Source organism: Talpa occidentalis, unplaced genomic scaffold, assembly GCF_014898055.3.
Source record: "Talpa occidentalis isolate TD23 unplaced genomic scaffold, MPIMG_talOcc4v2.1 talOcc4.16, whole genome shotgun sequence".
Lineage (NCBI taxonomy): Eukaryota > Metazoa > Chordata > Mammalia > Eulipotyphla > Talpidae > Talpa > Talpa occidentalis.
In genome coordinates, this window is record NW_023601653.1 from 49,583,583 (window position 1) to 49,606,910 (window position 23,328).

Consider the following 23,328-nt stretch of genomic DNA (forward strand, 5'->3'; position numbering starts at 1 on the left):
AAAATGAATCCTAGGGCCTCCCGAATGGTGCAGGCGGTTGAGTGCAGTGCTGTGAAGCTGTCCACATCCTCTGCAGCATGAGTTTGATCCTGGCCAGCTGGGGAGATACCCACATGGCTAGGGAGATACCCACATGGTGTGGCAGACCTCTCCTGTCTCGCCTGCTGCTCCCCTCATCAATGTGTTTCAGTTGGTCTGCCTTTTCTGTTCCCCTCTCTGTCTCTGGTGAATCCTCTCACCCTCCCGCACATCTGGCCTATACCCCAGTTCTTGTATACATGAATAAATAAATCTTAAAAAAAAAAATGAATCCCAGCCAGAGCTGTAACCATGATTCACAATGGCAGAGGGGCAAAGATATGCTTGAATTTTACTTCTGAGCAGAATATAAACATTTTGTTCCTAATGGCATGGAGAAAAAAAAATGAGAGATCCACAGACTCTCAGACTGTGGGAAAAACACAGACTGACAGAAAAAAAATTCTAGACAGAGTGAGCAGAAATAGAGTATGCTGAGCCATGTTTGCATCACCCAGCACACAATCAAGCATGTCACTACACACTGCTGAGCAGCAAGGAAGAATACACATGTCATCAAAGGCCAGCAGAGGTCCAGCCCTGCAGAACAGAGCCCGTTACTTCTTACAGAGGTACACTTTTAAATACAACTTGCATCGGTGTATTTTTAAATGTGAAACTGAACACACCATTATAAAAAGACAGCAATTTTCCCTAGGAAAAAGCTGAAGCCATTCGGCTCTGTCCCTGCTCTGCTCCATTAAGTGATCTCATCGCTTGCATTGCCCACCACTCATCCTGCTTCTACCACACTGGCCTTTTGGCATCTTCCTCCAGTCAAGTCTTTTCAGTGACTATTTGCTGAGCATAAAATCTTCTCCATCTCTATCTTCAAAGAGCTTAAAAGCCACTTTTTAAATGCAACCCAAAGACTGCATTTGAAATTGTCACCTACCTGTCCCCAGACCTAGTCCTCCCACTCCCCTTTTATCTGTTCTTTTCATCACTTATGCACTTTCATATGTACTACTTCACAATTAACTTATTTTTATGTTTATTAAATACTCTCTCACATACTGAAATATAAGTTCCATGAGCAGCAATTTGCTACTTTTGTTGTTTTTGCATTAATGTACTCCAAACATCCAAAATTACACCTGGCCCAAAGGAGGCACCATACTAATGTCTCTTCGATAAATGTACCCAGAACAAATTTCCTCCTAAACCATTTCTGGAGAAAAGCATATTCAAACTTTGCAATAAATCCACTTTTTCTTACATAATGAAAACCATGTTAATATACTTAATTAATCTTAGTTAGTAACCCAGTGTTTGTTATTTTTCCCCTTTCCTGTGGGCACCTGAGCAAATTAAAAAAAAAAAAAAAAAAAAAAGCATTCCAAGCTTCCATCTTATAACAGCAGAATTAAATGCAATTGGTACTTACCTGAGCAAGATAGGACACAAAGAACATTCATTCTTTTATCATTATAATAAATAGCACAACTCTATCTCAGCTTTAATGTTTTCAAAAGCTTCATTATGTTTCCAGATGACATTCATTCATTCATATGTAGAACAACTACCTTGTAGATACTTTACTACAGTCTGTGCTAAACACAGACCTTAATTCCAAAGACAAACACTTATCACCTCAGGGTTCTTACTGTCTAGATGAGTAGATACTAAAAGTCATGAAAGTAATTTGACTGCACATTTATGTTGTGGTATAGGTGCCAGACCCTGTTCTTATTATGCTTCAGAATGTGAATTCACCTAGTCTTTCCAAAAACCCAGAGATAGGATGGCCATTTTGATAATGTTAATTCTTCTAATCCACGAGCAGGGGATGTCTTTCCATTTCTTTGTGTCTTCTTCTATTTCTTTTAACAGTGTTTTAGTTTTCTTTGTATAGGTCCTTTACCTCTTTTGTTAGATTTATTCCCAAGTATTTGATTTTTTTGTTTCAGTAATAAAAGGGAAGGTTTTCTTGATTTCTTCTTCTTCAGATTTATCGTTTGTGTATAGGAAGGCTACTGATTTTTGTGTGTTGATTTTGTATCCTGCCACTTTACTAAACTGATTAGTTTAATTAGTTTCTCTGTGGAGTTTTTGGGGTTCGCTGTATATTATCATATCATCTGCGAATAGTGATAGTTTGAATTCTTCCATGCCTATTTAGATTCTTTGTATGTCATATTGCTCTGGCTAGGACTTACTGCTCTGGCTGGCACTTCCAGTATTATATTGAAAAAGCAGTGGTGAAAGTGGACATCCTTGTCTTGTTCCAGATCTTAATGGAAATGCTTTCAGCTTTTCACCATTGAGAATGATACTGGCTGTTGGCTTGTCATAGATGGCCTTTATGATGTTGAGGTATGTTCCTTGTATCCCGAGAATTTCAAGGGCCTTTATCACAAATGGGTGTTATACTTTGTTGAAAGCTTTCTCAGCATCTATTGATATTATCATATGGTTTTTATGTTTCTTTTTGTTGATATGTTGGATTACATTGATTGATTTTTGGATGTTGAACCATCCTTGTGTCCCTGGAATAAATCCTACTTGGTCGTGGTGAATTATCCTATGGATACATTGTTGGATTCTGATAGCTAAAATTTTATTGAGGATTTTTGCATCCATGTTCATTAGAGAGATTGGCCTGTAGTTTTCTTTTTGTGTGTTGTCCTTGTTCGGTTTTGGTATTAGTGTAATGTTGGCTTCATAGAACGTGTTTAGTATTTTCCCTTCCTTCTTAATTTTTTGAAAGAATTTGTGAAGGATAGGCATTAGTCTGAATGTTTGGTAGAATTCATTTGTAAATCCACCTGGTCCTGGGCTTTTGTTTTTGGGGAGGGTTTTGATTACCATTTCAATTTCACTGCTTGTAATTGGTCTGTTTAGGTGTTCTATTTCTCTTTATCTAGCTTTGGGTGATTGTAGATTTGTGGGAATTTGAGAGTCTTATTGTCATTACACCTATTTTATGAGTAAGGAGAATGAGACTTTTTGAGCAAGAAAAATAAGACATTTTGAAATATTGGCCTTAATCCCAAGGAACACAGCCAGCCACTGAAGAGTTTGAAGAGGATGAAATGATTGGATTTGAAGAATGATTTCAGCTTCAGTGTGGATATTGGATTAGAGCAAAGCAAAATGACACATACTAATCCCAGTGAAAGACAATAGCTGCCTAGGCCAGGGCATTGTCACTGCTAAGGAAAAAGCATCAGAAGGTTGAGGAAGAAAGGTAAACAGATGAAATGCAAGCAGCAACCATGTGTCTCCCTTTGGAGGTCTCTTACCACATCAGTTCCTTCATTGTTGTGACTAATTTGCTGTAGGATAAACCATAGTTTATAAACCATGCATTAAAAAAAATTCAGAAGCAAACAGTTAAATTTTCTAAACTTTTCTGCCTAAATATCTTTCAAATATCTCTCTCCTCTCTAAATTTCTTTGTATTCCCAACTTCATTAAAATCTCTATCATATCTCTTCTAAAGTAGAAGCAGACTCTAAATCAGTACCTCTGACTCCAACTCCTATTTATCAACTTCAAGAAATAGCTTTCCAGACTACAACCATGTTCTATGTTATTCAGATAGTGCAAACTTTTAACAGCTCTCAGAAACCTTGTTAGATACAATTACTAATATGCTTCCCCCTTCAATCCTTAAGTGATATACCAACCCAGATACCCTCACTATTGAAACTCTTGTACCAGCAATTTTTCAAATACATCATGCTATTTCATAAATATAGCACTTTGACATGCTGCTCATGGACAAGATCCACCCTGCCCACCTGAAAACATGACAAACACCTGTCCAACTTCTGAGTCTAAACTTCAAAGACCTTTCTTCCAAGTGATCTGCTACACCTTATACACTGTCTCCAATCTATACCTCATCAGACTATATAGAAATGGCTTATACTTATTCTTTCATTCATTTCTCCAATGAGATTACATGTTTGTATCTTCATGTGTCATAGCATTTCTGAAAGTGTATTTGTTATACTAAATATATGCACAAAAGTGATAGTCCCTATATGGACTCAAAGGGTTTTTAATCGGTAGACTGAAAACCAGGATAAAATTACCATGATTTTTAAATAAGGATATCTGATTTCTAAGCAATGAGTATACTATGTATGATACAAACAAATAAGTTTTTTAGTAACAGTAAAAGTCTATAAGCTATAGAAGAAAACCACAAAACTTAACTGAGGTATACAGGAAGAGTCTGAAATAAACTGAAACTATGCCTACTCAAGAGATTCAATGTGATAAATAATGTCAATTACGGACAAATGTCAGTATGTCAAATATGGGGAAAGAGGTTATCATACAAATATGGTCAGGGGAGTATTTATGGACATTTGGGGAAAGTATTAAGTGAACCATACCTCATTTTATATGTATATGTGTGTGTACATGTAGGTATGTGGGCACATGTTCGTGTGTACATCTCCATGTGTAAATATACATGTGTGCCCATATATATGCATATATACAGTATGTATACTTTTAACTAACAAAATGTCTATCAAAATTCCAATAGTTTTTCCTTTTATTTTTTCTATTTAAAGTTAATTTGTTTTACGATTTTAGAATACACTTGGAAGATTAGCAGTTGAGATCAGCCAAGGAAAAGGAAGTACAGACGTGTTGAAGAGCTAAATGTTCAATAAAACAACTGTAATTTTGAGAATGGAGCTGATACTTCTGCAGGAATAGACAAACAACAGAAATATATCTAGGATATACCTAAATATATATGAAAATGTAGTCTAAGGCAAAGGCAAATTCCACGTAAGAAAGAGAAAAAGAAGGATTATCTATAAATATTGTCAGGGCAACAGACTAGATATTTGGTAATTGTCATTGATAAAAAATTCAGATGCATCAAAAGTTATATGTGAAATGAAACAAAACTTCAAAATTCATTCAAAATTACTTTATTTGCTATTGTAGAAGATATCGTTAACATAAAATATAAACCAGAACAAACCCTCAAAATATATGGCAAAGTTTAAATAACCCTCATATACAAAGGCTTCTCTAAATTATTAAAATAAGATGAACAGAATGTTTTGATGGGCAAAAGAGAAATATAGGAAACTCAGGGATGAAATGGAAATTATTCATATGAAAAAAATCATATATACTAATAACATATTTTACTTCTCCAGTTGGCAAAATTTTTAAAAACCTATGAATATCTCATGTAGGCAAGGATATATAATACACATGCCCATTTCTTAGTGAAAAGTGTAGATCTGTACATTATTCTAGAGGGCAAATTGATAGTGTCTGCCTTAAAGCTGTCACCTGGTGGGGGTGAATTTCACTGTTACAGTTTCCTACAACATTTGAAATGCCTACCAGACTATGTTGAAAAAAAATTATGTATGTCTTAAGAAAAAGAGAAAATAGAGCCTCCCCTGGTGGCGCCGGCAGTTGTGAAGCTGTGAAGCTGTCCGCAGCCTCTGCAGCACAGGTTCGATCCTGGCTGGCCGGCGAGGGTCCCACATGGTGTGGCAGACCTCTCCTGTCTTGCCCGCTACTCCCCTCGGCAGTGTATTTCATCAGTCTGCCTGTTCTATTCCCCGCTCTGTCTCTGGTGAATCCTCTTACCCTCCCACACATCTGGCCTGTACCCCGGTTCTTGTATAAAATAAATAAATAAATCTTAAAAAAAAAGAGAGAAAGAGAAAATAAAGGAGGTAGAGAAAGTCTATTCAGACCATATCAAATACACTCTTACTGGGGAAAAAAAAAACAGTCTAGGAAACACATTGCTTGAATAAAAAAAGTATAAAAAAGTTGGGGAAGATGTGGGAGTCATGGTAAAATGGAGGGAAGCAGAGGAGGGTCAATGATCTAGAAGGCAGAGGCAGAGCAGCTGCTGCCACATTCACGGACGCTACACGGTGAGGAGTGGGAAGAGGGCTGCTTCCTGACCTGTTCAGGCTGCAGGCGAGGTGGAAGACACTCCTGAAATTCATGCAAGTCCCAGCAGCTAGTCTATAATTTCACAAGCAGATGGAGCAGGTAGCATATTTACATCTATTTTTTTATTATTAAGATGCTCTCCTACACTATATCTACAGCTGAAAGCAAATCTAAAATTTTATTTGGGGTTATTTAATAGGATACAAAGATAATACATGTAATAACTTGAAAGAAAATCTACATTTCCTAATACTTTTATCACAAAAACATCATATAAACCATAGAAGTACCTTCAGTAGCTTTATAATAGGAACTAAAAAGTATTTTACATCTTTTTAAAAACAGAACCAACTAAATTTTAGCTTAGAGATGGATCACAACAGGTAATGAAATACACTACAGCTATAAATCAAAATATCTATATTCTCAGTCTTAGTCCACTCAGGTTGCCATAACAAAATATTGGAGTGGGGGACTTAAAAAACAGAAACGTATTATACTTTCACACAGTTCTGGAAGTCAGAAGTTCAAATTCAAAGTGCCCAGTGTTTGGTGTCTGGAGAGGCCTCACTTTCTGTCTTACATAAGAGGACCTTGCAACTGGTCCTCACAAAGGCTGGAGATGGCACAGCCAACAAGCTCTCTGGTGTTCCTAAGCTCCCAAAATCTAATTACTTCCCAAAGGCCCATTCCAAATACCATCACAGTGAGGATTAGAGCTTCAAGACAGGCATTTGGGAAGGGACACATTGGATTCCTAGCACCCACAGGCCATTCATCTCAAGTCAGCCAAACCACACCTGCTTTCTATGAGCTGGGCACTCTTTTGGAAGCTGGTAGTTATTAAGTGAGACAGGAAAGGTCTCCCTCCAGGACCGACATTCTGGAGAAGGCAGTAAGAGCCAAACGATACATACATGAAGAAATGGGATTCCGCTAACTGCTCTGAAGAAAATAAAATGGAGTTAAAGTAGAAGTTTCAGGGAGGGGGATTCAGGCTTTACTTAAAGCACCTTAGCTAAATCATGCAGATGATGAAGCAGTGAAAAGGCTGAGTCAATCACAATTTCCTCTAGTCATATTGTCAGTTTTGTATTTAGACTACTCTTTTCTGTATTGTTAAAGCATTTCTGATACAGATTCTTCTCAAAATCACAGTATTTTTTTTTCCCTCAGAGAGAAGATATGAAGACATACCCTTGACTAATGAGCATTCAAAGAGGAAGTAGCAAACATCCCTCTACCCGCATTAAATGTCTCCACCTGAAAAAGTATACAACAGAAACCCCATCAGACAAATACATAGGAGACACAAACGCTGGGAGCCACATAACAGTGTCCCAGAAATTCTCTGATTGTGAGGCTTTGGCTGGGTCTTACTCAACACTCACTTCTGGCTACTGTTGAGTGTAACTGTACCCTTTCTCCTCTGCCCTACGCTGGACTGTCCAGCTGAGAGATAAACTATGAAGCCATGACATACCTACCTAATAAAGTACATTTAGAAAAGAAAGTGGATTTTAGAAGAATTCACTTCAAACCAGTTATGTCATTTAGTGCTGAGGTCTGTGGCTTTGTTGGTAAATGGCTGAGGTCAGAGCCTGACCTCGGATAAGTAGGGAAATACAATAAATACATCCCTTGGAGACTAAATGAGAGGATTCAAAAACAAGCTCACCCCAGCACTGAGTAAAAATGAGACTGCCAAATTTGAAGCCCATGTCCCTATTTTTTGGCAATACCAATCTGTGCCAAACAAAATCAACAACAAAACTATCTCTAAGCATTTCTCAAAAACGCTGTTGGTACAAAAAAAAAATCTGTATACGTTCTAGAAATCCTCCCCTTCTGTACCCAGAATAAGTGTCCTAAAAACAATTCTCTAGCTTTCTGAAATATGATCACATAAGCCTTATACAACATTGTCCATGAGTGGTTATGTGTGATCTAATGTTGAAGGAAAAATTGGCTATGAAATCAGTATCTGGGGCCTTCCCTGTGGCACAACGGGTTGAGCACCCCGCTGTGAAGCTGTCCGCAGCCTCTGCATCACAGATTCGATTCCTGGCCAGCCAGGGAAAAACCTACATGGTGCAGCAGACCCCTCCTGCCCTGCCCTCCCCTCAGCAGTGTCTTTGGTCCATCTGCCTGTTCTGCTCCTCACTCTGTCTCTGGTGAATTCTCTCACCCTCCCATGCCTCTGACCTGTACCCCAGTTCTTGTATAAATAAATCTTAAAAAGAAAAAAAAAAGAAATCAGCATCTATCTTGAATCACTCAAATTAAAAATGAATAAGAAATTTAAGACCAAATGAATCACATCATGAATACTTATGTATCTAAATTTAAGCTGGACTCTTAATGTGTTGTTTGGTATTAATTTTTATTTTCTATGGGACATATTCCTTTTAGTGAGGCCAATCTAAATTGAGGAACAACCTTAAAATTTAAAAATAGGAATAACAAGTTTAGTTCAAGCTAGTCAAAACAGTTTACCTGGCCTTTTGCTTTTTAGACATTTTACACTTCTAAATAAAGGGCTTACAGATTCTAGATATGTTGGAAAGTATCCGAAGCACAAAAATCATTTACATACTGAATCAAATCCAAGATGGGTACTTCATCAAACTTCAAGATTTCTTAATGTTATCGCTTCTGTCCCCTTAAAATCCACTATATAATCAATGATGTGTTGAAAGTCCTAGATTGGAGAGCTAGTAACAAATGCTTTAAACTCCTGTTGTATGGGAGGAAGGAAAAATATTGGCCAATTAGCCTGAAAATTGAAAATGGTATCTTTAAATGATTTCAAATTGTTAGATTTAGTTTCAATTTTCTGAGTTGATTTTTTTTCTGCACTTGATTTTCTCAATTACCAGAACAGAATGAGAAAAATCACAATGACCTCAAAATATGGACCACTACGAAATTTTTAAAAAACTTTATCTATATTGCTTGTTCTCAAAAATATCTGATTTTTTTTTTACATTAAAAGGTCAATTTCTCATTACTACTATAATTTAGTAAAAATAATCAAATTTTTAAGTTATACATTTTTCCAATAGTGAGAAAAATGGTAAAGAAATTGTTAATGTTTCTTTTTAAAGTTGCCTGTTTGGATAATAAAAATTGAGGCATACTTTCTTAATATGCTTATAATTCTGTTATTACTTAAACTGTATCCAACAAGCTAGAGTTTTTATAACAAAGTAGTTTATGCAGTTTTCATATTGAAAAAAAAGTAATTTTTGTTTTATAAAAATAATTCTCATTTTAAAAAGTTGCTAACTACATTAGGTAATAAAGATGGTAAATGAGGAGAAATAGTACAAAACTGAAGTGTCTGTTGTCAAGACAGTATTCTGGGGGAAGAGATGACTTAGGTCCTTACTAGGACCATGAATTACAGTTTAACGGATTTGTTATCTGCAGACACAGGTAAAAAGGCATAAATATATGTTACACATTGTAAGACAGAAACTCAAATGAGTATGAGTCCCATAGGTAGGCTTATGAATACCCTCCTGCTCAGATTAGTGCCTAAGTTTTTCAGATACTTAAATAAAATGGAATGAAGCATAAGAAATTAAGAGTCTCTTGTAAATGTAAAATAGTTGACTTCCTATAAAATTGAAGATGAAAACAAAAAATAAAACAGTAATTTTTCCATGTTTTTTCACTCTCCAAACATCTCAAAGGGTACCTATAGGTACTGAGCTACACAAAAACGAAAGAGCCATCCCTTAAATTTCCTTAAGCAAGACTGAGACCTCCCATTTCCTACTAATTCCATAAAGAGCTAAGTATCCTCAGGGAAAACATACACTTAAACCCTTACTCTCACAGTTAATCCCATTTAATAATAATTAACAGTGAGGACACTGGGGATATGGCAGAGTAGAGATATAGTTTTCAGACCTCTCAAAACTTCCCCACAAAAATACATGGAGTACTAAAAAAAAAAAAAGCAGAACTCAAACTCACTTGCAATATCTATCACAAAAAGAAATGTCACAGCATCCTTGGGAAAGCCAAAATATGAACAAGAGAAACCACAAACAGTCCCAAAGGTCGGGGCTACTGAATCTGCAAGAGGAAAGAGAAAAGCAACAGGATATCAGACAGACATGAGTTGGCTCACAGTCACCGGTGAGGTCAGAGGCTCCCACCAGCACAGCAGCTGATAGGGGTCTGTCCTTTTTCTCCTTTTTCTCTTATCTAAATGTTATCAATCACCCTTCAAGACAGGTGCACCAGCAGGGTATCATCAAGCTATGTTCTCTATGCATTTTCTTCCACATTCTCTTCTGAGCAGGACTGCAGCCACGTCTTGGACCACCAGGATGTGAGAGCTGGCCACTTCCTCCCAGGCTAGGTCATCAAACCAATGCCAGGGCAGGAAGGCACTGACCACACCTATCCTTAACCAAAGGCCACAACACACAATTCTCACAGCAGCCCCAGCAAAGGACCCCACTACCCAACCTGAGAGGAATTCACTTTAAAGCAGCACACACCTCAGTCCCCTGTGTTCCTCCCTCCCTCCATCCCTCTGATCCCTCTTCCGCCTCCTCCTCTGCAGGATGTCTCTGATTTATAATTGTCTGTTTTTGCTTTGTTGCATTTTGTACTATTATTATTTTTTTACACTGATGTCTTATTTGGTTCCCCTATATTCCTGCTATAAGTGAAACCATCCAATATTTTTCTTTTTCCTTCTGGCTTATTTCACAGGGGATTGAGGTGATGGTGCACAGGTGCATTGGTGAAGGAAACTTTATGGGGACTACACCTGAGGGGATGGGGGAGGCAAATATTGTTAAAAATGAACAATGATGTAAAAAAATTTAAAAATTATTAAAAAATAAATTATCAAAGCAGGGGGAAAAAAAGCCAGCACACACATATATGGAGACTACATAGTGAAACCAGCAGCAGAACACAGGCAGTAACCTAAAGCCATATGAATCCACTTCAAAGTCCTTCACATTTTCACAAGTGTTTGTATTAAATTCTCAACACAATAGTCCAAATATTATAACCCACAGGTGGTTCAATCAGAAATAGCATTCAGAAGAATAGGTCTAGTCCTTAAAAAGTTTAGAGATAAAATTCCCCCAGTTAGTCACATCATCCCATACCGACAACCAGCAGAGAGCGATAAGTAACCGCTGAGTCTGTTCACTAAATTTGACTTCACAGCAGCAGTAGGAGATGTGGGGTCTGCTCAGCTGCCCTGCTGGCTGCTTCAGTGCTGGTGACAGGTGGTGTGGGATCAGAGAAAGGAGAAAAGAGCCTGGAAGCCAGCAATAAGGATAGGGGTCTCTATTCGGGTTTTGCGGAAAGTCCTTTCAACAGCTGCCTCTCTTACAAGTGGCATGACTCACCTCTCTTCCTCTGGGTAGTCCACACACCCTGCCCAGAACAGGAAAAGGAGCGGAGGTGCACGGCCCTATTGTGCTGGAGGTTCACAGTATTCGCTATTTCCTCCTGTTAAGGGCACATTCACACCCTCCACCTATCCTGCTAATCAGATGAGATCACATAAAACAATACTGCTAGCATTCTCCCTGACACTGAATGTTATTTTTTTTAAGTTTGTTTAAAGGTTTTATAAATGTTCCATTTGTTAATTATTCTTTTTTGGGCCAGGCTAAAATCTAGATAGAGGCACACCCAGTATTGGCCTATTTGTAGGTCGATTTCTTTATAAAAGTGAAAATTCAAAGTCCTTTATTTTGAGATCACTGGATTACTTGGATTTTTCATGGGGATGCGTATGCATGACTTTTTTTCTTTCTCTGTTGTGTCCATGTTTTCCACAATGAATATATAGTATCCTTATAAATACATAAGCATACTAACAATGTTAAGGTAGTTTCTCAACTATTTTAATCTAGTCTTATCAGTACTCTTTCATATTCCTAAAATTTTGTTTTCTAGAATAACATAGAAAGGTGGACATCAACATTCTTGTCAACAGAAATGGCAGAAAAGACAACATTTTTTTAAGCTCCATAATTATCTGGAAGACCCATGTGTTATACATACCTTAAAATATAAGATGCATGCCTAGCCATATTCTACAGAAAACATATAACTATATTGACTTTCAATTATCTGAAGGATAAATCACCATTTAAAAAAAAAAAAAAAACCTCTCGCTTTTGTTAATGTCTCATCCTACATTTATTATTAAATGGTCTCCTATAACATTCAGAAATTTAATCATTTCTCCTATTCCTAAGAAATGATTTGATAAAACTAACTTTGTAGTCGGTTGAAAAAAGGCTCCATACCCAGAAGAAAATGGATTATAGAAAAACGATCAAATAGCGAAGCTCAACATTTTCTAAACTCTTGATGAGTCAGGTAGAGACAAGTACTAGGGGGAAGGAGAAGCACAAGGGGTGGGTGGTGTCCAATGAATGCTGAGCTTGCAACCAAGTTCTTTTGTATATCTTGGTCAAGGAAAGCCCTCATGAGAAGGTGGCGTCTGAGCAGGTATCTGAGGGGAGAAGGTTCAGAGAGTTGTTTATACAAAGTTAAAATGTGCCTCCCTGGTAGCACAAGGGTTAAAGACAGCACTCTCAAGCTGTCTTGAGAGTTACCAGCCACTACAGCAGAGTCTGATCCCTGGTCAAGAAGCTGACCCACATGGTGCAGCAGACCTCTCCTGTCTTACCCACTGCTCCCCTGAGTAGTCATTTCAGTAGATCCGCCTGTTCTGCTCCCCACTCTGTTTCTGATGAATCCTCTCACCCCCCCCCTTCTAGCTTACATCCCAGTTCTTAAATGCATAAATAAATCTTTAACAATAAATAAATAAAATGTGACTCATATAAACTGAAGAGACACAAAGATTTTATTCTACTCATTCATTGATAAATGGATCATTTATGTTAACACTGAGTAAATCACATGGGCACACCAGTTCAAAGACCATCTGAAGAGAAAATTTCAATAACAGTGTTAGAATAGGGAAGAGTGCTAGGCTATAGACTAGTGACTGACAGAGCAGTAAGTAGGATCCTTAGAGATTATCTTTTCTAACAATAATTATTTGCATATATTCTAGGATAGAAATTAATTAACATGTGATGTCAACACATCTGAGAAATTTGATCGACAATAAACAGTGAGTCAATAAAGCACATTCTGCGATAAAAATTCTTGGGTGGAACTACACAATGTCCCCGATAGGTCACTGAAAGGACACACAGCTCACTCTTTTCCTTATTTTCAAGCTTTACATACTCTTTTTTTCACACAGGTGTTTGGAGACAGAGCATTCTCACCCTTTTTCCACCACAATAACCAAGGAATACACTCCCAACATTATCTCTACATGAGCTGCCACATCTGGTGTAAGGACACAGCGACAGGTGAGCTAGAAATGCCAAAAAACTTGAAAACATGCACAGGGAGAAAGAGAACCAAAGTTAGGTCATGGTCTAATTTGTCTTTTTAAAACACAACTCTGCCTGCTGACATAGACTCATGAGGGAGAAGAATAAGGGTGGTAGCTAGACGACTACTTAGGAGGCCAGTGCAATGACTGAGATACACAGATGGGGAATACAGAGCTTGTCAGATGAAAACGGTGCTCACGAGGAAAACAGAGCAGGACACAGGAAGGCGGAGGGGATGTCCGCATCCCTGGGTCTCTCTCACAAGGCACTGGTCGCAGGCAAACACAGAAAATCAGGGAAGTGTTCCAGACATGGGGATAAAGAAAATGATGGAGGAGAAAGGCAGGGAAAGGTCAGTGAGAAGGGTTATGATAGAACACAGGGCTGTGAAACTATTTTAAGGACCTACTTGGTTTTTAGTTTGGGCGAGGTGAGAAACCACTGAAGGTTTCAGAGCAGAAAAATGACATGATCAGCTTAAAGTACTAAACAGATCACAGTGGCTGCAAGGTGGAGCATGGTCTGTAAGCAGGCAATGACAGAAGTGAAAAAATGAGTTAGTGCTTACTTCAGTATTCCAGAGAAAAGCAATGAGGGCCTAGAGTAGGTGGGTGGCAGTGATGGTGACGACCACCAGTTAAACCTGGGCATTTCTAAGGTCAAGCAAACGGGTTTTGCTAAGCAGCAGATGTGGGGTAGCTACAAAAAAGAAGATAAGTGGGGGTCAGTCTCAGCAACAAGATTGAGTTGCCACCTACTGGAGTGGGCAAGACAGCAGAAGAAACAAGCTTATAAGAAGATACCTGCACCTCTGTGTTTATTGCAGCACTATTTCAATAGGTAAGATATGGGAACAAGCCAGATGCCCAAAAATAGAATGACTGGATCAAGACGATGTGTTTTTTATACACACACACACACACACACATATATATATACACACACACATACACACACACAATGGAATATTATTCAGTAATCAAAAAAGATAAACTAATGCCATTCACAGCAACATGAATGGAGCTAGAAGGGATTAGTTTCAGCAAAATAAGCTGGAAGAAAAAAAATCAGATGATTTCACTTATAGGAGGAATATAGAAGAACCAAATATGGGATAAGGAAAAAAATAATAACATTAATTTTTAAAAAAATTAGCAGGCAACTATAAATCAGAGATATTTTGCAAGGGAGGGGGAGGCAGAGGGATCAAAACAGGGGAGGAAAGAGCACGAGGGACTACGGTGACGGTACACAGGTGAATTGGTGGTGGGAATTTCACTGGGATTACACCTGAGAGGAGAAAGTATGCAATGCACAAAAATGAACATTGATGTAAAAAATATATATAACTTTTAAAAAAAGATTTCAGGAAAAGAGAAGGCATTGATTACCAAGACTTTATGAAAGAGGCTAAATATTTCAGCCTGGGTTTAGAAGATTCTAAACTTTTCAAATGAAATCACAATAAGAAAAGTTAGAATGTACAATTTCCAAATTTTACCAGAAATAGTACTTCTCTCCAAATTGATACTAATGTTACTGGCTTCTCACAGACTCACACTTTTCAATGGTCTTTATCAAAGGCATCCCTGCTGGCAAGTGTCTGAAATATCAAGCTAGCATCCACTTTTCACTCATGAAGTTATTTATGATTCACTGACAGCAATTTTTGAAATTATAGTACATGTTTAGACAAAAAATCTGCATATAAAATTGTAACATGGCTGGGCTTACCTGAAGTTCTTTGTATCTATCTTGAAAAGAAATGGCCTCTTGCTCTTTTTCTTTAAGGAAATCTTTTTCTAAGATACTATGCTTTTCCATCAATGATTCCACATCCTAGAAGAAAAGCCCCAGCACAAATTTTATAATATTTAATGGCACAAAAATGCTTTTATTCTAGAAAGTATCTGGTAGGGCAACAACCTTAGGACTTTAAAAGTGCAATAGTGTTACAGATTGTTATATTCTCACTTCCAAGACAGTATCAAAAGCTAACACTAAAATTATTGAGTCCAATAAAGGAGTAAAATATCTCAACTAAGTGCAATCAACACAGTCTATCTCTATGTATAATTTCCATACATTTCTTAGGGTCTTTTTATTAGGTGTATTTGCACAGAAGGGAGAGGCAGACATAAATAATTTACTAAAACTACTGTTAAGTACTCTTTCTTGTCACATCCCCACAATGCCTCACTCCCACAGGGACTAGTCAGTCTTGCCGTAACACTTTCAATCTGCTGAGGATATGCCTGCTTTCAAAGCAAATAAAAATAAACCAGAAGGGAAGCATTAGCACTAGAAGGAAAAATCTACTAAAGTATATTCATTTACTAACAACCCAAAGGCTTTCCTAGGTGATAAGCTAATATGATTAATTTGAACCCACAACCAAGGAGGACACAGTACCTCCTTCCACTGATGAGTTTTTATTCCATTTGGGAACATATCAAATTTCCAGTACATATAATCCAAAAACTTATTTTTCTTAAAGACAAATGTATATATACCTTTTTAATTCTCTGTTTTTCTTCTTCAGAAACTTTGAGCTTCATCTCCAGGCTTGAAATTTTCTGCTGAAGCTGTCTATTTGACACATTGGCTCCCAGAGGCTCAGAATCATCCACAAGAGCAATTGTTCCATTACTTTTCTCATCGGTTAAACCCAATGGAAAAAGTGAGATATCCAGATGAGTATGTGTTGATTGCTGCATCTAGACCACATGAAAAAAAAATACACAAGAGGGGAAAGTTTACACTGTACCAATAATGAAAACATCCAAAGAGCACCAGAAACCGCATTTGGAATTAGGTTGTAGCAAAGGTTCCGGAATTATTTCCCCCTTTAAGTAAAACAACTGAAGACCTCAAGCTGTTACAACAACCTGATCTTTGCAGTAAGAAACAAAATTTCCCCTAAAGTTTGAAGTCTAACTCTTATTTTGCAAGCCAAGTACTAAAAAGCTTAAAACTTTATCTTATGTTTGAAAGTATACCAGATGCTCACCAGTTCTCTAATTTACACACACACAACCTCACCATGGTTTTTTCATATTTTAAATCATGAACAAGAATTTGAAATGTCTCAGTAAGCTGTGACTCGTCATCCTACTCCACGACAGGTAACAGGTGACTGCAGACCCACCCCCTGTACCTCTGCACTATGTTGCCAAGCACAACACTTGGCTAGGTAAATGCCTCAACAGATCTCAACACTCCTGTCTCCTTGGACTTTAATCCAAAATTGGAATGAATGATCTAATACCTGAAAACCTGCTAAGTTTCCCTGAAAAGAGAAATTATTACTATTTTTGTAATTATTTTTCTTTTTGAGGTTAAAGATCTGAAGTGCAAAGCTAAGCCAACTTTAACAAATGAGACACTCAAACTAAATTTTTATAATTAAAGCTACTTAAATACCTTGCAACTGTGCCATAAAACACATTTATCAGCTTTGGAACCCTAGATAAAGCCTCAGAGTTAGAATACCTATAGAAACATTTCTTTCATAAAATAAGGAAACAAAGAAGTCAGAAAAGCTTCAATTAAATCCATGCAATCCTTTTTTAAGTATGCAATTTCCTGTAATAGCGCACTGGTCTTTACCTGTGCTGCAGGGACAGGCTGACTGACAATGTTGTTGTCTGCATGTGTGTTCTCTGGTGATGAGATGGACTCAGAGAGGCAGCCAACTGGAGAAGAGGTGTGGTCATGGTCCAGGACAATCTCAGAAACTGGGGAGAGATGGACACCCGAGACTAAAGGAAAATAAACAAACAAGGGTAGGGTTGTTAATGAGAAAACAGAACAGGTTGATGGAGAGAGAAGACAGAGAGATAACGGGAAAAGGGTAAGGGACATAAAAAGCAGTAATACTGAAAATAAAGGTTCTAGGACTATTCCTCAGGGACCATTACCTAAAATCTAAATTTAACATGACATTTCTGGGAAACATCCAGGCAAAGAAATCAATTTTATAAAACAAAACAACTTAATAATGTCTTAGTGCTTATACATTAACACTGCCACTTAAAGCACATTTCCAACTCAGAAAAGGGATCTGATCTCTCCTATCTATTCATTCAGTGGAGAAAGCGCACCTTGTGCCTGCAAGAGCCACACACAGGCACCGGGCACTAAGGGGAGAGCAGTGAGCAGATGAATGCACACACTCAGAGGCCGTTGACCTAGGAGTCAAGACAAACTCACTAAAAATTATCACAATAGTAAGAGCTAATAGGAAAGAACAATGACCTTGAATAACTAATCCAGCTGTCTATTCATTCACTTCTTTTGCAACAAACCCAAAAGATTTTCCATGTTAAAATACATTTTAGTTTGCTGAACTGCTTATACAAAACATAGAATTGAAATATGTTTCTGTATAACACAGTATCAGAATGTGATGAGGGTTCAACTACAAAGTCCATGAAAGGAAAGTCAATGGCCGGGCATGAAATCAGACAAAAATATGGATGAGGGCAAAATAAACAGGCTATATTTATAATTATTTTCAAACATTTTTTCTAAAAATGTCCATGATATGTCTTAAAAGTTTGAGGAGTAATAACTAAATCATTTTTAGCATTTACACATATTCACTTTCTAAATGATAAAGACCTTTATTCCACATTGGCATCAGTAGCAACATCAGCGAAGTCCTATTATAAATTCTGGAAGGCAGTTCACAATGGAAAAGGAATTTTTCCCTGAAGAAAGACATTTACAAGGTCATTAGGATTTAATAAACTAAAAAATAATATTTTATGATTGGTAGCCTATGGGATCATCTCATTAGCTTAATACACTTTCACTGTGTGGCTCCTGTATCTTTAAGACACTACATGCCACACAAAGTAATCCTCTCCTTGAAACTCACCTTGGTGCCTCACCTCCAGTCTCTCTTAGACATCTTCCTAACATCGTCACTTCTCTTTGCCTACTCCAAGTAAAAACTCATTGCTTCCTACATCCTCTGGTCTTCCAATGTTCAGAACAAGCTCACTGCCTTCAAAATCCATTATTTACGTGATCACTTATAAACTAAAGACACCTAAATTCACATCTCACACAAACTGCTCTGCAGACCTCCATGTCCACATTCTCTGCTAAGTACCAGCCAGTTCCATTTACCTGTCTAATCGGTAAAGCAAACTTACCCATCATCTTATATAAACCTGCTTGGCTTCAAGCTGTCCATTTTAGTTAACAGTATCACAATGAACTCTTCGCCCAAATCAGAAATGACACCACTATGTGCCTGCTTCATTCCAGTCATGACAGTTAAGCGCTCTCTGATTATGCCATACACTTCAAAACCTCTGTGACCTCATAATATTACTTCCCCACTAAAAGCCATAGCTGTGGAGTCAGAAATGGATTCAAATTTCAACAATAGTAATTTATTTATCAAATAGACTGGCAAATTACCCAAACTCCTAAGTCACAGTGACCTCTTCTGAAAACGAGAAAATACAAACAGTATGATACAACTTAAATTACATAACGTATACAAATCACTTAGCTGTGGCCTCAGCATAAGAACAAAGAGAACAGTAAAGAAATATTAAGAGGAAGAAGAGGAATAGGAAGAGAATGAGAAGGTAAAGTGAATGTGGTAAAATGGTAATAACAATAAAGAGAATGAAAGGTTTATTGGAATTAATTTTCCATATCTTGCAGGTTTTTTGTTAAGTCAAAATAAGGTTAAAGAGCAAAAAGGGAAAATATTTAATAAAAAAGAAACAAGAAATACAAAAAAACTACTCTTAAAGGGAAAAATAACTGGCCTCCACAATCGACTTTTCTACACAAAACTGCTGAGTACAGACTTGGCATCGCTGAGCACTCCTATCAGTCTGCATGTTACAGTGAGAACAGACTAAACACCCATTGAGAGTCCATAGGTTAAGTGCAATGGAGCCTAATTAAACTTTAGAGCATCTCATATCAGCAAAAGCACAACAACCATGGAAAGGGCAGCAACATCAGAAACACACATATGCTGCTGAAGGGAGAGAACCTATGCCCGACACATATACAGGGTTGTAAACCAGTGTAACCTCAGTAAAAACAAGTGCACACACAAACTTGTGAATAAACCAAGAAAGAGAGAATCAAAACTGAGTGAAAAAAAGAAAATCACAGAAGAGCCTGCATGGCAAAAATGCATAACGCCTATTTGCAAACTCTTTAGACATATATGTGTACATATACTCACTTTTTTACAAAAGCAAAGAAATGGTAATAAAAATTTCCCTCTGGGTGCAAGCACATGGACAGGACAGTGGCAGAGTACTAACAACTGGCTGTGACCTAGTTCTTCAGTTAAGTGGTGGATTCATATGTTTAATTTTAAACATGAGGAAAAAATAATCACACAAGTTTAAAAGTATAATTTTGAAGAGTTCTTGTTGCAGTGCTCTTTCTAGTTGCAGTCCTCGAATCCCGGGGGGCTACACTATCCCTCCATTCAAAACTTGCTCTATGTCAATCAGATAGGAAAAAACTAACTCAAACTAGATAGCACTAAGGGCCAAATAGTTTATTCAAAGAGGTGATTCTTTTGTGAGAAGATGTCAAAATTAGCCTTTCTGACATCCTGCTAATCACATCAACACATTCCTGAGGAAAGCTGAACCTAAAATGTCTAGAACGTATGTTTTTCCTTCATTGTATTAATTTGTCAGTCCTGTATGTAATTATATCTCTTGGGGGCACACCACCATAGGTGCACATGCTCCCCATGCGAATTTTTAACTTACAACCAGTGGAATTTTCAGAGACTTAATTTTGTATTATGAATGTTTACTAAATATATCAGAATCTACATTCTATTTTAAAAATGAAATGAGAAAATAAATGAGTAGTGCTCTGAAAGAAAAGAGAACATAAAAATGTACTAACCTGTAAGGAGAAACTAGTTTTTGTGATTCTCTGATCATTAATTGCCTATTATCTTTATTTGAAAGATATTCATAGAGGTAAAAATTGTTTATTTTTCTGTTCTTCTACCCAACAGGCCACCCATAATCCTGCATATAAATTTTTAAAAGAATCCCTGTATTATCTTTTAGTCACTCAACGTAAGTCACAGCTATATATAGTAAGACCAGTTATTACCTTACAGACAGAATTTTTTACAATCTCAGGTTGTGAATGCAATATTTCAGTCTAAATTAAACTGTAACACCAGAGTTCATTTTAAGCATGAAGGTTAAGTGAGTGTTGATGGTATTGTGGTGAGCACAGCTGCCTTTCAAACATGAGAGGTATATTAAGGGGGGAAAGTGGGAGAGCAGAAAAATGGGCAAGTAATGTATAGTCATTTTAAATGTTTTGACATATAAATCATAATTCTCTGAAATTATAGTGGACTTCTCTGAAATTATGACCCTTTATTTTCACTCAACTTTACAATATTATGGGGAAAAAAGCCCACTTAAGTGTTGTACTACTATGACTATTTGCATAAATGGAGATAAAACCAGAAAGAGTTATGTACTCTCTGTTCTGGTTTGTACATAGAATTTCAAAAGGCAAAAAGCTGCTCAAATCAGAATGATTTTTGAGACAAAGCTTTTTTTAAGAATAAATTAACGTTTGGAGGGTTGACTAGATTCAAAAAGCACTTATTTGGAAAATCATATTCTTTTTATATTCCCAAACAGGCTAATAAAAGTACACAAAAGCAAGTCCCACAAAGGAAGATATGTCATCCTATTTTAGGTCAGGTCGAACTACTCAGACTAACATGGGGGTGTGTGTGTGTGTGTAAAGAGAGAGAAAGAGTGAATAATATGTGCTAGGTGAATGAGTCTTCACCTTCTAACAGATTCTTCTGAAAGTATAAAGCAGCTATGAATTTTTCTTGCTGGCAAAGTACATATACTAACGCATACTGAATTCTGTGTACAACATGAGGGGCTGCTGGATGTCAAATCTAGAAGGCTTTAAAAAAAAAGATAAAAGGTTTCCCATAACATACAAAGAAATTATTGTAACTCATAATAGAAGACACAGAAAATTAAATACAAAGGAGAAAGGGATGGCAACTATCTTTATGCAAGACTTCACAAAGGACAAGATCCCTAGGTAGACTTAAAATGTAGCAAACCTTGCCAGATAAAGGAAAAAACAAGAGAAAGAGGAAAATTAATATCTAAATAGTACCAACTCAGACGGAGATATGTGATTTTTTTACATCGATATTATCATTTTAATGTGTATACTACCTATCAAGCAGATGAATACATAGCTGTAGAGAGCATATAATTATATGTGTGTGCTCATACTTGACTCCACAAGCACTTCCTCTCAGCAGGTAAGGAAACACATACTTGAAAGACTAAATGACTCAGCCACGGTTACAGAGCATTTAATGGAGAAGCTGGGATTCCTTCCCAAGATGGTGTAAGTCTTACTAGGACTTTTTAGGACAAACAGGACAGCATAAGCATAATAAGGTACATGAGCCAAAAGCCTCAGAACATGCTTAGGGAACAAGTGCTTACAATGAAGAAACATGGTGAACAGAGGTCCCAGGGTCACCAATGAAGCGGAAGAACAGTGATTGAGCTAGCTGGCTTATGCACATGAGGGAACTGTGATTTTATTCATTAAGTAAAGAAATATGTGTGTAGGGCCTCCCTGGTGGCACAGGCGGTTGAGCGCCACACTGTGAAGCTGTCCGCAGCCTCTGCAGCGCGGGTTCAATCCCAGCCTGCTGGTGAGGGCCCCACATGGCGCAGCAGATCTCTCCTGTCCCGCCCGCTGCTCCCCTCAGCAGTGTATTTCGTCAGTCTGCCTATTCTGTTCCCCGCTCTGTCTCTGGTGAATCCTCTCACCCTCCCGTGCATCCGGCCTGTAGCCCAGTTCTTGTATAAATAAATAAAAATCTTCAAAAAGGAAAAAAAAAAGAAAAGAAATATGTGTGCAGCTTAAAGCAGAAAAAGAAAGGATGTGTTATGTTCCAGACATGCTAACTGAGGCACCAACAGAACCAGGTAGGTAGAAAGAATCTGAACCTCTGAAGAAAAGCAAAAGTAAAGGCACAGACCTGGATATCCTCAACATAAAGATTTCATCAGTGAACAAAATAAAAGAGTCATGGACAGAGCCCTAGAAAATAGTACTATTTATTATTTATTTATTTATTTTTTAGAATTATTAATTGAGTATTTATGTCAATCTATGAGTATGAATTCAGACACTGGTTTCTGGAACTCCCACATGCTCCAACTGGCTCGTGCTGGTTCAGGAGAGCCAACTGTGTAACATTGTTCTTCACTCTATATATGGTGACATTATTTTGGTAACCTGTAATTGCCTATGGTAGGCTTACTTATACCATAGAAATTGAAAAATGCTACAAATCAAAGGTTTTCCCTGCAGAGGATTCAATCTTTAAATATTCACGAGCACAGGACAAATCTAGTTTTAGAAATTTCTATCCAGGTGTGAAAGTAGCCTCTATTGTTTGATTCAATATAATGAATGTGATGTAGAAATCATCCCTTTGAGAGGCCACTAAAGATTTCAAGTCACAGGGGCCCCTTATTGTTAATATTGTTTTACTACCTTGGGGCAACTTCCAAACTAAATGATTCTCACTCTATACATCATTAGATGTCTTTTTAAAAAAATATCTCATACTATTTGTTTTCTGAATGTTGGTTGTCTTTCCCTGTATTTCTTTTTTCTCATTTCTCCAATTTATTATTCTGGGGTGAAAATTTTTTTTTTAATTAATAAATTTTATTTTTATATTCCCCATACAATTGCAATCCCCCCATTCTGACCCCAATCCCTCCCCTCCCGCCCCCCACCCCCCAAAAAGTGTCTCTGGTTCATAGTTTTTGTTGATTTTGATTTTCACTTTCTTATAGTTATTCATTTTCCTGGTCCCTTATTTAAGTATTCTAGATTCCTGCTATGA

General features: G+C 37.3%; 1 protein-coding gene across 6 annotated transcripts in view; it reads right to left on the reverse strand.

The window, feature by feature from the left end:
• The window catches only part of CCDC91 (coiled-coil domain containing 91), a 274,863-nt gene that overhangs the window by 165,713 nt on the left and 85,822 nt on the right, over positions 1-23,328 (reverse strand). For 2 of the 6 annotated variants that reach the window (XM_054696330.1, XM_054696327.1), the window contains exons 1-5: positions 18,551-18,684; positions 18,012-18,100; positions 16,998-17,149; positions 15,902-16,105; positions 15,123-15,227 (exon numbers count right to left, since the gene is read on the reverse strand). In XM_054696330.1, coding sequence (XP_054552305.1) covers positions 15,123-15,227; positions 15,902-16,105; positions 16,998-17,149; positions 18,012-18,042 — 492 coding nt within the window. In that variant the 5' untranslated portion in view covers positions 18,043-18,100; positions 18,551-18,684. Of the gene's footprint in view, positions 1-15,122; positions 15,228-15,901; positions 16,106-16,997; positions 17,150-18,011; positions 18,101-18,550; positions 18,685-23,328 lie in introns of those variants that run through there. The other 4 variants (XM_054696326.1, XM_037514176.2, XM_054696328.1 and 1 more) reach the window with 3 other exon arrangements.